This window comes from Leptonotus elevatus, chromosome 16 (assembly GCF_054856555.1).
Source record: "Leptonotus elevatus isolate MCC_2025b chromosome 16, RoL_Lele_1.0, whole genome shotgun sequence".
NCBI lineage: Eukaryota > Metazoa > Chordata > Actinopteri > Syngnathiformes > Syngnathidae > Leptonotus > Leptonotus elevatus.
In genome coordinates, this window is record NC_141254.1 from 11,042,316 (window position 1) to 11,054,944 (window position 12,629).

Below are 12,629 nucleotides of genomic sequence, written 5' to 3' on the forward strand. Positions count from 1 at the left end.
ATAATTACTTTGTAGAACTTTCCATTTGTGTTTGACATGAAAACCCATGGATACCTCACTTGTCTTTAATTACTTTACATGTAAATAAAACCAAATCTCAACAATCTCAACTGTTTTGTACAGTAACAAGGTCTCAGACAATTTCTGGCTACAACGTGAGTTTACCATCAATATTCTAGACGGTGGTGGTTGTAGTTTGTAGTTGTGTAGTGCAATGCATCCTAATCTGTCATAAATGTATGGAGGCTTTCCTAAAAACGTCAAATGAAAGACACCGTTGCTAAGGCCAGTGCAGACATGACATTGCATGCCTAATCAGCAACACTGAGCTGATCATCAAAGCAGATTGCAGGTTCATCTGTTCGCTATTCAAAATGAAAACCAAGAGCCAAATCAAACCGTACGACTGAACTGCAAGTGATTTGCAATTTGGTGTGCAATCTTGTCAAGGTTTGGTTTAAATTCTAGATCTTTGTTTGACTTCCAAACCATCATTTTAGGTTGGATTTGGAGTTGTTCACCCAGAGAACCGTCAACTTTAACTACCTGTGGAACATAATTGTACTCTGGTACTGTTACTGTATCTCTGACAGTGCAAAGCTGACGCATAAGACCATGTTATCTAAGCATTAAAAAGCGCACCATGAGACATACAGAAACAATAAACCGTGATGTACCTGGAGAACTCCAATGCGGCACCTAATCACAATTAGCTTGTTTTGAAGAGAGAAAAAAATCTAATTCGTCAAGAGTGAGTAAGCATTATATGACAGTTGTACAGCGACTTGTTGATGATTAACACATTTTCCAAGACATCGTCCAAGGCCAATTCCCTCAAGACAGGGGCATTCTCTATCACTCTAAGTAATAAGTGCAGACTCGACAGTTGCTGGTTAACTACCCCTGACAGATGAGGACATCTTAGTTGTTTTTTTTCTCTCTCTCAGATGCCTGTCGTCTGATCATTTGCTTAGTGGCAAGTTTAACGATGGGCGACTTGAAACTCAGGGACTACGATAGCATCACGTCCTTTCTGGGACCGTGGGGAGCTTTTCAGCGGAGGATTTTCTTCGCTTTGGCAATCAGCATCTACCCCAATGGCTTCATTGGCATTTACATTGTATTCGTCGCAGACACGCCTTCTCACCAGTGCCACATCCCGGAGAACTCCAATATCAGTCAGGCATGGAGGAACGTGACAATCCCCATGGAGATGGTGGATGGCGTCGCGAGGCCCAGGTCTTGCACCAGGCTCAACCTGGAGATGGTCAAGAACTACTCTCAGAACCACGTGGTCCCGAATGTTGGGGTTGATGTGGCCGACATTCCTTTAGAAGCCTGCCGAGATGGGTGGACGTACAGCAAAGACATCTACCAGTCAACCATTGTCACCGAGGTGAGCTTAAAGTCTTCACTTAGCCTATTTTTTGTAAGCATTGGGGCCATGTGGGTCAGGAACCTAGCAGATTCAGCAAATGGATCAGTGTGTGGCAGTTCCACTTTGTAATGTGCATGACTCCCAGCTGAAGGACTGAGTGGAAAACCTTTCAGCATTGGCAAAGTTCAATTTCTTTGTTTTTACTTCTTGGTAACAAACAGTTGACATGCGCACTTTTTTCAGTGGGATCTAGTTTGTGAGGACGCACACAAAATCCCATTATCCTCCTCCATCCACTACCTGGGCGTGCTGGTGGGGGCATTTATCTCGGGCCAGGTGTCGGACAGGTGGGCAAAACTGCCATGTATGCTGTTAAAGATGCATTCAAGCATTGATTCAAAAACAAGGAATTTTCTGTGTTTGGCATACACAGATATGGAAGGAAGCCAGCGCTGTTCATCATGATGGCCCTCCAGACAGTGGCCATAACGGCGCAGTTATTCTCAAACAGTTGGGAGATCTTCACGTTCACCTTTTTCCTGGCGGGTGCTGGCGGTTTCTCCAATTACATCATCGCCTTTGTGCTGGGTATATGTTTTAAAGGCTGCTTTATGATTTAAAAGAAGACATATGCATTTTTGTCTCAATTCAAAACAGTTTCTTAGTGTTTTTTCTTGATATTCGTCTTTCGGTTTGGGATGGTGGAGGAGGTTTGCTCTGGCTCATGGATGTGCAGAGTCCAGCTTGAGTTGCCATAACAACCGAGCTAAGGCACCTAGCGGATCTAGACCTCCACTATTTTCTTTTAAATCAACTACAAACAAATCTATATTAGAGGTGTCATTTTAAACTTGTAAAGACTGAGGCTCTTTCCAAAACAGAGATTGTTATATTGTTGGCAGTGAATTAAGCCGCCAAATTATATTTTGTCAAAAAGTGGACTCCGGACTCCGGACTCCGGACTCCGGACTCCAGCAGTCACTTGAAAGTGGTTCTGGATCTTGGGCCGGTTTGGCTGGCAAGTCCTGGGTGGTGAAACTAGATGTGGGGGCGGCATCATGTAAATGAGTCAAACTGTTACATCGCAGTGAAGAGGAAATTCATAACATCTCACAATGCATTTTTGGCAGTTGGACGTCTTGATGGGTCGACTGGCATTTACCAGTTTTCGGAGTCTTTCTATTTTTGCTATGCTTATACTCGCCATTTCTATTGTTTTACGGGGAGTTTTTGCATGTTTTGTACTTAGGAACAGAAATTTTGAGCCCCAAAGCCCGCGTGGCCTTCTGCTCCCTGGGGGTTTTCATGAGCTCAGCCATAGGGTACATGCTCATGTCACCCGTGGCCTACTTCCTGCGCTCCTGGCGGCTGCTTCTGATCCCTATGGCCGCCAGCGGACTGATTTACATACCCCTATGGTGGTAAGGGCATGTAAAGGTGACATAGTAATGTACCCTTCCCTTGCGAGGTGCCAGACTTTTACCAATTTCGACCGTTTGCACAAGGTTCATACCCGAGTCGCCACGCTGGCTTCTCTCCCAGGGCAGAGTGGAGGAAGCTGAGACCATCCTGAAGGATGCTGCCAGGATGAATAAGGTTGCCATGCCGCAGGCCATTTTCACAGAGGCAGAGGTAAGAGTCTAATTGTCTATTGCAACACTTTCACACTGAGTGCAGTGTGAAAAGAGTTTAGGAGTTTCAGAGAAGCATAAAAGTGGATGTCCTTGATGGAAAACAATCCTTAAGTTTTCCGCGTGTTCGTGAAATCAGACTGGAGATCGGTGAACAGTTCCTTCGAAGGATTTATTTTACAGAAATTTCTGGACATCACACATTTTATGACCAAATGCCATGGATTCCCCGTGTGTTTGTATTTTCTCTCTCAACAGCAATCACTATTATAATTCCAGCATCCCAAAAAGCCCCTTCCCTTGCTCTGCCCTTAAACCCCCTCCCTCTCGCATTGGCGCCTCTGAGTCTCAAGACAGTAACAGATGGTCGATTGATATGTAAAGACGAATAAGTGCAGAAACATTGAACAGTTGGACGTGTGCATAGTAAAGTTTAAAGAAGGTCAAATTGAGTTCACTTGGAAAGGTTATACACGAGTGTGCTTTAGGTTCATAATAAAATTTCACCTTAAAGACGCATATTCCGATTTGCTGTACTTTCATTGGAAAAACAATTTGCAAGTGTGGAGCTTTGGAGTTTTTCAAATCGCATATTTTGTTTCAGATTGAAGATGCAACGCTGAAGAAAGACATAAAATACAACATTGGCTCCATCCTGCGCAGCTGTAACATATTCACCATCACCCTGTTGTGTTCAATTCTGTGGTATGTCCTTCTTTTGTGAGTTCTTACCGGGCAACTCCTCATCAAAGTCGGGCTAAGTTCAATAATAGAAACCTCATTTATAGTACCTGCGAGTTTTCGACAGGCGCAATTGTTCAACTTCGGGCTACTTTGACAAAAAAGACAGGCTAACAACCTTGCGGTGGTAGGAATGGATGAACTAACAGGCTTTGATATAAATCTTTAGTATCAATTGTACTGTGGCCCCTCGTCGATTTATGAATCCCTATTCACAAACGTCGACTTAAAAGTTTTTTATAGAACATAATTGTAGCGTGTAATTTATGTCTAAATAGATTGATTGTAAAATCACTGCATCTAATCATCATTCCATCCGAAATTCCAATACCTCCAACTTTAGTAGCAGTATATAATGCTACATGATAGCAAATGCATTGATCGGCATCCTTATCGGGCCCCACAGGTTTGTCATCACCATCAGCTACTACGCCCTGATCCTCAACACGTCCAACCTTCACGGCGACCCATACCTCAACTGCTTTCTGTCAGCGGTAACGGAGGTTCCGGCGTACCTGATCGCCCTGCTGCTGCTACACTTTTGCTACCGCCGCCTGTGTCAGTCGTCCACGCTGCTGATGGGCGGAGTCATGATCCTGTGCGTCCACCTCATTCCCATAGGTAGCCGTGACACAATACTTTGACGTGCGCCTATTTGCAATGCGTTATTATTCACAGATTCACCGTTTTAATCTGCTTCTTTAGCCAGAAAACTCATCAAGACTGAACTTTATCAAGACAAATGCTAGCTCAACAAAATTTCTCACAATCAACACATTTCTAAACCACAAACAAATTGACTCATCAGTGTTACGCTTATTCCTAATGTCACACAGCTTATTCACAGGTAAATATTTGGCAAATTCTCCAGCTCGCGGGTGCAGAAATCAAACTGATGGGTCACTGCAATGCAAATGCAAAATCTACAATACCAACCTGTTGTGTTGTCATGTGATCAGATCTCGAGTGGGTGGCCGTGCTGCTGGAGATGCTGGGCAAATTCGGCGTGACGTCAGCCTTCTGCATTGTGTACACCGTCACGTCCGAGCTCTTCCCCACCGTCATCAGGAACACGGCCATGGGCTGCTGCTCAATGGCGGCTCGTGTCGGGACCATCATCTCGCCCTTCATCATCTACCTCGGTGCGTACAGTGTCCCCCCCCCCCCCCCCCGCCACCAGATTTCCACGGTAGAAAATGAACTAAACTGAATGAAAATGTGGATTTCTCTACAATAGGACAATCTTACAAGGCCCTGCCATACATTTTGATGGGAGCTTTAGCCATTTCTGGATCCTTCCTCTGTCTGCTGCTGCCAGAGTCATTTGGGAAGCCTTTGCCGGAGACCCTATCTCAAATGCAGACCGTATGCAGGTAAGTCTTGAGTATTGATCCCATGCAAGATCTGGAAATCTAACCAAAAACATGGTCTTTTCACGGTTTCCACAGGCGAAAAGCTCAAGACAAAAAGGAAGTGGGCGACAAAGCTGTGCAAGATTGTCAGAGTAAAGAATCCAAGTTGTAGTAAATCAATGCTGGACTCTGGATTTGTCACCTGTGTTTTTGTATAATACACTATGACCTCCCCTAAGGACAAAGCTTAAAAAATTTTTTTTTCTTTTTTACACAAGTACCTGCAGTCCTAATTAAGTACAAAGTGTGAGAACTTTTGCCAACTCTTCATTTCATAAACGTTTTACTACTGACTGGAAATGATTAACAGAACTAATTCGGTAATATTTTATCAAGCCTCAACGCTAGCTTTACACGTGCGCCATTTGGAACATAATTGTTGCCATTAATATGCATTTCAGTGACACTGTCAGATGTGATGTTTATTATTGGGATGTATTTTGCAGCGATGTTTAAAAAAAAAAAGAGCCTTTTCTTGGATGTTGGGTCTCTTTCAACATTGAATGTACATACATGTACATTTCTGGTGTACCCGTGTGTTTTGCCCCATGCAGTCCCTCTTTCTCCCACACAAAATATTAGTCATTTTGCTAATAGGAAAAGCACACACACAAAAATCTATCACCAAAAATGTATAATCACAGTAACAGTGCTATGTCCACACAAGAAACATTAGAAACATGTATAGTGTTGCTCCGGTGCTCATCTGTCAGATGTAAACATTAATATTACGAATAAAAGTTACATATGTTGTTGTTTTTGTGGCTACCTGTTTCCAAAATATACCAGGGTACTAAATTTGTTTCATGTAAACTCACCTTTTCCCCCAAAAACCATGATGATGAGTAACTTGACTTCTTAACAGGTTTAACTGAAAACATGAGAAGATTTAAAATGGCCGCCAAAAGTATCCCCATGCTATAATGTGTTCAGGACAAAATAAGTAGCTTGCTAGACTCGCCGGCTTGTTTTGGACAAAATTGACTTCCAGTGCATATTTGGGCAAAAATACATTGTTATTATCTCATTGTTTTTTTAAGTTAGTTGAATTGAAATATAAGACAAAGCTAATTGAAATATAGGAACACATTTTTAAGCGTTGTTTCTTCCGTCGGAAACATCTGTGATGCAACTACTCATCTGTCAATCCTTCGCTTTGATTGGCTACGGCGAAAACAATGTTTTGTTTTTGTTCTCGCCCAAGTTGTGAAATCTCCAAATTTCGGCAATAGATCAAATTTACAATACGTAAAAGTCGACCTGGATGTGTTTTAGTTTTTTTTGTCTGTCCATTGTTGTATGGGTATGGGTGTGTGTTTTTAAACTGTTAAAGTTAGACTGTAAGTAACTTGTTGTAAGTTGCTATGCTGCGTGCAGAAAGAAAGGGGAAAGTAAGCTTTTGCTGTGTCTGTCGGAAGCGTTTGTTTTCTTAGCTAGTATATTTATTAAAAATTTTCCTACCTACAATTGGAATACTTGGCCAGATTCGAGGTAAGTTGTTTTGTTTTACCCATAATTTCAACATTAATGTGGACAATTGAGCGGGGGAAATTAGCTGTCCAAAGTGTGTTTGTTTGTTTTTTTGTCCACTTTTCACACTGTGCTGATATGTTAAGAACATGATTTTAATTTACTGTACAGTTCTAGTATTTTTTTTAAATATATTTTTTTTAATTAATGCTTGCCTTCTCACTATTAGCCGCTAGTTGTCGCCAAATACAAGTCCATGGACGATGTCTGTCCACTACGGTGGCCGAGAAAGTAAAAGTGAAATTATATTAAAAGAAGAATCATAATTGTTATAGCTAGCTAGTCAGCTACCTAGATATTTGTCCATCTAATATCTATCGTTGCCTTCTGGAACAGTCTGATACAATAGCTGCCCTTACAGACTGCACGATGCCCAAACTATCTAAAGTTGGGTGCTCCATTCAGGTTCTGCGCAAAATCATAATTTTCCTCACACAGTTGATTTGCAGTACTCTATCTGTCCTTTACAGTTGTTTACTGCTATGGCAGGTACAGTTTGACATCATATCTTTCCTCACACAACTCATCTACCGACTAAACATCAACCGGTATTTATCATTTATACTGTTGTATACAGGTGTTTACTTCAGGGTACAGGCTGAAATCCCAGCTTCATGGTCACGTGTAAAATGCTGTGACAGGAATAACCCCCTAGATGGTGCCAGAGTACGAAGAAAAGACATCCATCCAATGTCCTACTTAATCCAAAAGGAATGTGGATAAAGGAAGTGTTTCTGACGACCTCCCGTGATGATTCAACAAACTCAAAGTCGCCTATTTATGTGCTTTGAATCTTCTTTCCCACCTATCTTATGCACGCTTAGGATTTAGCTGTGTGCTCATGTAGTTTGCTACAAGATTACTGACAAACTCTTAAAATAAACCCAGGCTGCCAAAACTGTGCACAACATAAAAATATGGCGGCCTCACAAATGCTTCTTTTTTTTGTCTTTTATATTTTTAGGTCAACTTTGGCATGCAAACATTCCCAGATACTGTTTAGGCGTGAAGGCTGCTGCAAAGTGTGGCCCGTATGCGTGTCACAATCCCGCCATGCAAATATTTGCGCCTGCCTACCATACAGTCATTTTTGTTGGAATGGAATTAAAAGGCCTGGTAGGTGTGTTCTGATTTGTTTGTGTGTACAAACCACGAGATGGCAGATGTGAGCCACTCACCCAGAGTCATATTTCCCAGCACGAGGGAGCATTTCTTTGGAAATGCTTTCGGCACGCCTGCTGTCAAGCGCCTCCTGCCGGACAATGCAATTGCTGTAAGTCATGTGACTTCCCCTAAATCAGACTGCAGTCACTCTGAACCTGATGTCATAAAATGGCTCCTAAACTTACAGACTCCTGCTGGGGGTTAGAGGGGGGTGGGGGGGGGGGTAAATTATTATTATAGTTGGTGCATATGAACTGGTTCTACAGGTTGCCGTTTGTCTTCTTTATGTTAAAAAAAAAAGTTTTTGTTATTGGCTGTTACCAGTGTGTCCGCTGGTTTGATTGCCCAGAAAGACAAGGCAGAAAAACATTCCATTTGGTATCCTATTTGTTCTACAACCTGGTTTAGATAGTGCCTTTTTTTTAAACAATCATGGGCTGTGTTCAGAAACTCTCTGTATGCATTCTCTAATTCCCTATATATTAAATTAGCCATTTAGTTGTGCTGTTTGAATGTATAGTGACTAGTGAGTATACGCTAGTCCCTTTCTTGTGCCCACAGTTAAAAAGTAGTGAAGTATATCCCATCATGCATTGCACCGATAATAGAAACGTGATTTAAATACATTCTTCATGAGACAAATTCATGTAAGAATGGTTTGATTTGAGCTTTTATTTTAGAACAATTTCAATAGAGCAATATTTAATGTTTAGGTGCTTTGCATTTTACCTGAGTTATATAAGTTAAAAATATATATATTTTCATACACACTTTTTACAAACACTACTATGCCGTAGTATTTTAATGTTAGCCCTCACGGCTGATACTTGGAAAGTTTCATATTTTTTTGAGGTAGTACTGTCTTAGGGTGTTTTTGAGTACAAAAACTGCACGTGGAGTTTTCAGTGAACTCTGGGGTTCGGTTCTGCAGGAAAAACAAAACAAAAATGGTAAATTTGTGAAAAGTGAAGCAGGGGGAACAACTCTTCACAGGCACGAGGCTTCAAGATGTTTGTGGCCGCTCCCAGTTGAAGTTTACGATAAAACTAAACCTAAAACAAACAGAATTACACATAGTGTATTCAACCAAACCCCCTGTCTTCCAAAAGTCTGCTAGCTTAATGCTAGTACACGTTGCAAAACGCTGTAGATGACATAACAATATAGCTGTGTGTATGTTGTTGTTTTTTTAATTGCAGTACTGTTCTTAAATCGATCTTTCAGGCCACAGTTGAACAGCAATGACCTCAAATTTGTGTCTATAGGCCTATCCATTACATAATCACTTTTATTATCCTTACAACACAACCTGACCTATTTTGCGGAAGTGTATCTACGACAGATTTGGGGGCGGAAGTCCACTCTCTACATGAGTGCCGTTCGACTCGTAAATATTGTTGTGTGGAAGTGTGTGTGTGTGTGTGGCATGCTGTCAGCTGTGTGAACAATTTACTTCCTGCGCTAACCGCAGTGTGACCCCCCACTGAAGATCGTTCAGATTCCAGCAATACAAAAGCAGCCGTTAATTTTCTCAAACTGGACGGATCATTCATGCATGGCGGCGTAGGAATCCCTTGATACTGGAGCGTTCCGCAAGCTAGCTAGCCATAAGCCGCTAGGACTTTCTCTTCACATTTGTAAGCGATGATGACACACCAAGTCATTTTGAGAGACACCCCCTCCTCCTCGCCCAGGAAGGAAGCAAATAACAGACAAAGTCATACATTGCATATCTTAGGTTTACAATCAACTCTCACTGTTGGAGAGAGTTTGGGATCAAGAATATATATATATATATATATATATATATATATATATATATATATATATATATATATATATATATATATATATATATATATATATATATATAGGCTCCAGCGCCCCCCCCCCCCCCCCCCCCCGTGACCCTTGTGAGGACAAGCGGTTAAGAAAATGGATAGATGGATATATATATCATGTGGTTGCACAATTGTGCACACCCTCTTATAACTTGGGGCGTTCAAATTCATGTTAAGTTGCTGATGTTTGAAATGCATATTATTTTTCATGTGTGCAATTTGTTTTTTGTGTTTCCCCTGGCGATAAACAGGGGTTCACTGTTTCACTTTTTTTTGTATGTCGTATCTTTTATTTCATTTACACTTAAAGTGTTAACGACCCGCTGTGCGAATATTTTTTTTCCTGAGAGAGCTCAGTATTGTTCATTCGGTAATTTTACCGATTCGACATGTCATCATCATTGCTCTCTCTTTTTTTTCTTTTCTTTTTTTTTCCTGAGAGAGCTCAGTATTGTTCATTCGGTAATTTTACCGATTCGACATGTCATCATCATTGCTCTCTATTTTTTTATTTTTTTTATTTTACTGAGAGAGCTCAGTATTGTTCATTCGGTAATTTTACCGATTTGACATGTCATAATCATTGCTCTCTCTCTTTTTTTCTTTTTTTGGGGGGGAATGTGGGTGAGTATGTGCATGTGTGTGTGCGTGTGAGTGTGTACTCATTAATTCACCTAAAACCTATTAAAAATCCCATACCGTTCACCTAAACCGAACACTTCAGAATCCAGCTAGAGTCGTGAGGTTGTCAGGAGACCCGAGGAAGGATCAAAGAAAAGAAAGGAAAGTGAAATCCAGCACCGAACAGACATCACCTACTACCCACCGAGTTACCAACCAGAGTCTTTCACCAACCCCGGGAGCATCTAAATTCCAACAAATTAGGGAGACCTCGTTGTGTGAAGATGATGCAACATTACACAAAGCTGGAAGCTCTCTTTATCCAACTGAGTGGTGGACTGCCTGGTGTTGTCCCTCCCCTCGCCCTCCCTCACCTCCTTCCCCCCAAAATACTCCAGGCATCTTGCCATCCCGCCAGAAAGCACCGCTCCCTCCCTCATCTTTGTGTGTGTGTTCATTCCAGCGTGGTTGTCTTGATAAGAGCAAAAAAACTGGTGGGGTGGGGGTGAATTGCATCCGTGTGCGTCCTCCCATCTTTCTTGGCACATGCAGTCGGCTGCTTGGGCCGTTCTTCTAAATCACCTGACTTTCTGTCACTCCTCCTCCCCTTGGCTTCCTCTCTCTCACGCAGAAACATACATATACTGTCTGTCACATACACCCACACGCACGTAGCATGCTCGGCATGCCGGCAACCGAGCAGGCATATAACATCAGACGTTGAGAATGACGTACGCCGGTTGTCTTGGCCAGACCAGACCAATATGAATTTGTACAAAGTAAATGCAATTAGTACAGTTATTTTGTTGTAAAACTTTTTTTTTTTAATCCAAGAAATGTATGGATTAGTAAAAAAAAGTAATGCAATTAGCATAATTATTTTTTGGGGGGTAAAATTTAACCTACATTTATAAATTTTGTAAAAATTCCTACAAGAATTTAGTCTGAATTTGTACAAAATTAATATGATTAGTACAGTTGTTTTTTTCATTTTTTTTTCCTTTTTACATTTAAACAGAAATTCCCAAAAATCCTACAAGAATTTAGTTTTCATTTGTACATAATTAATGCTATTAATTTAACAAAATACTTTTTTTACTCAGATGAGTTCTTTTTTCAAACAATGTTTAAAAAAAAATCTAAATTCAGGAAAAAATCCTACAAAAAAGTAAAGCAATGTAATTAGCTGTCTTTAAAAAATTTTTATATAATGTAATAGAAATTAACAAAACAACAAACAAAATAAGACTTCGCTTTTTGCTCCGTAGAATTTAGTAAGAACTTGTACAAAAATTCTCATGAAAATTTAGTAACAATTCCTACAAAAACGAAAGTAAAGCAGTGTGATTAACTTAAATAATCAATTAATCTGTCGATTATTTAGTTGATTATTCGATGAAGTGGATTTTTAAAAAGCACTAAAACCCCTAACCCTTAATTTCCATTCCTTTACTGAAAAACAGGACATTATATCAAATTAACAGTGCAGAAAATATGAATTAATCAGGATAAATTACAGTTTTTTTGGCAAAAATTGGCAAAAATCATGATCATTGTTTTCCTAAGTAAAAGCAAAAGTTATATTTTGCTTCAACACAAAGATAATCAGTCTGCTGTCATGGAGGACAACAGAAATCGCAGTTTACTGACGAGAAACTGAAATTTCGAGGATTAGGAGAATCAATTATCAAAAATAATTTGCGCTTAATTTGATAATGGATTAGTTGTCGATTCATTCATGAATTGTTGGACCTCTATAAATGTCTTTTCATTGGAATTTGTACAAAAAGTAATGCAATTCCATTTGCTCTGTTGTCATGAGTATTTTGTCCAAAAACAAATGTCATTCACTACAAAACGGCATATCGGATTATTTCATGACTATTTGTTTCTCAAAGATTGTGAAACTGTGCAGCCAGGACGCGCAGCCACTTCTCATGGGGAGGGGGGGCACCCCCCCCCCCCCCCCTTCCCCATGAGAAGTGGCTGCGCGTCCTGGCTGCACAGTTTCTCCCTCGCCGTGCTCTTTCCACAACAGTTTTGCCGTTTCCTGTAAAGCAGCTGACCTTTCTCACTGCGCACACCCACGCAGCGCAGCCTGACAACACTCCCTCATAAAACCTTGGCACCAGCACTGAGTACTTGGATGTCCAATTTACTATTTCTGGAGTGTCGACCTTAAACACCTGATTGCCTGCAGGTACTCTTCTTGGGCTATTGTGAATTTTTGGGCGTGAGCGTCCTTAAAACCGTTGAGTAGTTGTCTAATTAAACTGGGCCAAACTATGCCAGGATTCTCAGCGGCAACATG

General features: G+C 40.9%; 1 protein-coding gene across 1 annotated transcript; it reads left to right on the plus strand.

The window, feature by feature from the left end:
- Positions 1-988: 988 nt before the first annotated feature.
- Positions 989-5,702, plus strand: slc22a4 (solute carrier family 22 member 4). The gene is made up of 10 exons (XM_086098578.1): positions 989-1,396; positions 1,622-1,725; positions 1,812-1,966; positions 2,628-2,799; positions 2,884-3,010; positions 3,614-3,714; positions 4,157-4,371; positions 4,710-4,892; positions 4,988-5,123; positions 5,199-5,702. The coding sequence occupies exons 1-10, from the start codon at positions 989-991 to the stop codon at positions 5,272-5,274; spliced, it is 1,677 nt and encodes a 558-aa protein (XP_085954704.1). The 3' UTR covers positions 5,275-5,702.
- Positions 5,703-12,629: the final 6,927 nt, after the last annotated feature.

Bases quoted from the DNA above. Each gene is read 5' to 3' on its own strand.
- slc22a4 (XM_086098578.1), top strand. From the start codon at position 989: ATGGGCGACTTGAAACTCAGGGACTACGATAGCATCACGTCCTTTCTG. The intron at 4,372-4,709 runs GTAGCCGTGACA...TCATGTGATCAG, and splicing joins CGTCCACCTCATTCCCATAG to ATCTCGAGTGGGTGGCCGTG. The intron at 5,124-5,198 runs GTAAGTCTTGAG...CGGTTTCCACAG, and splicing joins CAAATGCAGACCGTATGCAG to GCGAAAAGCTCAAGACAAAA.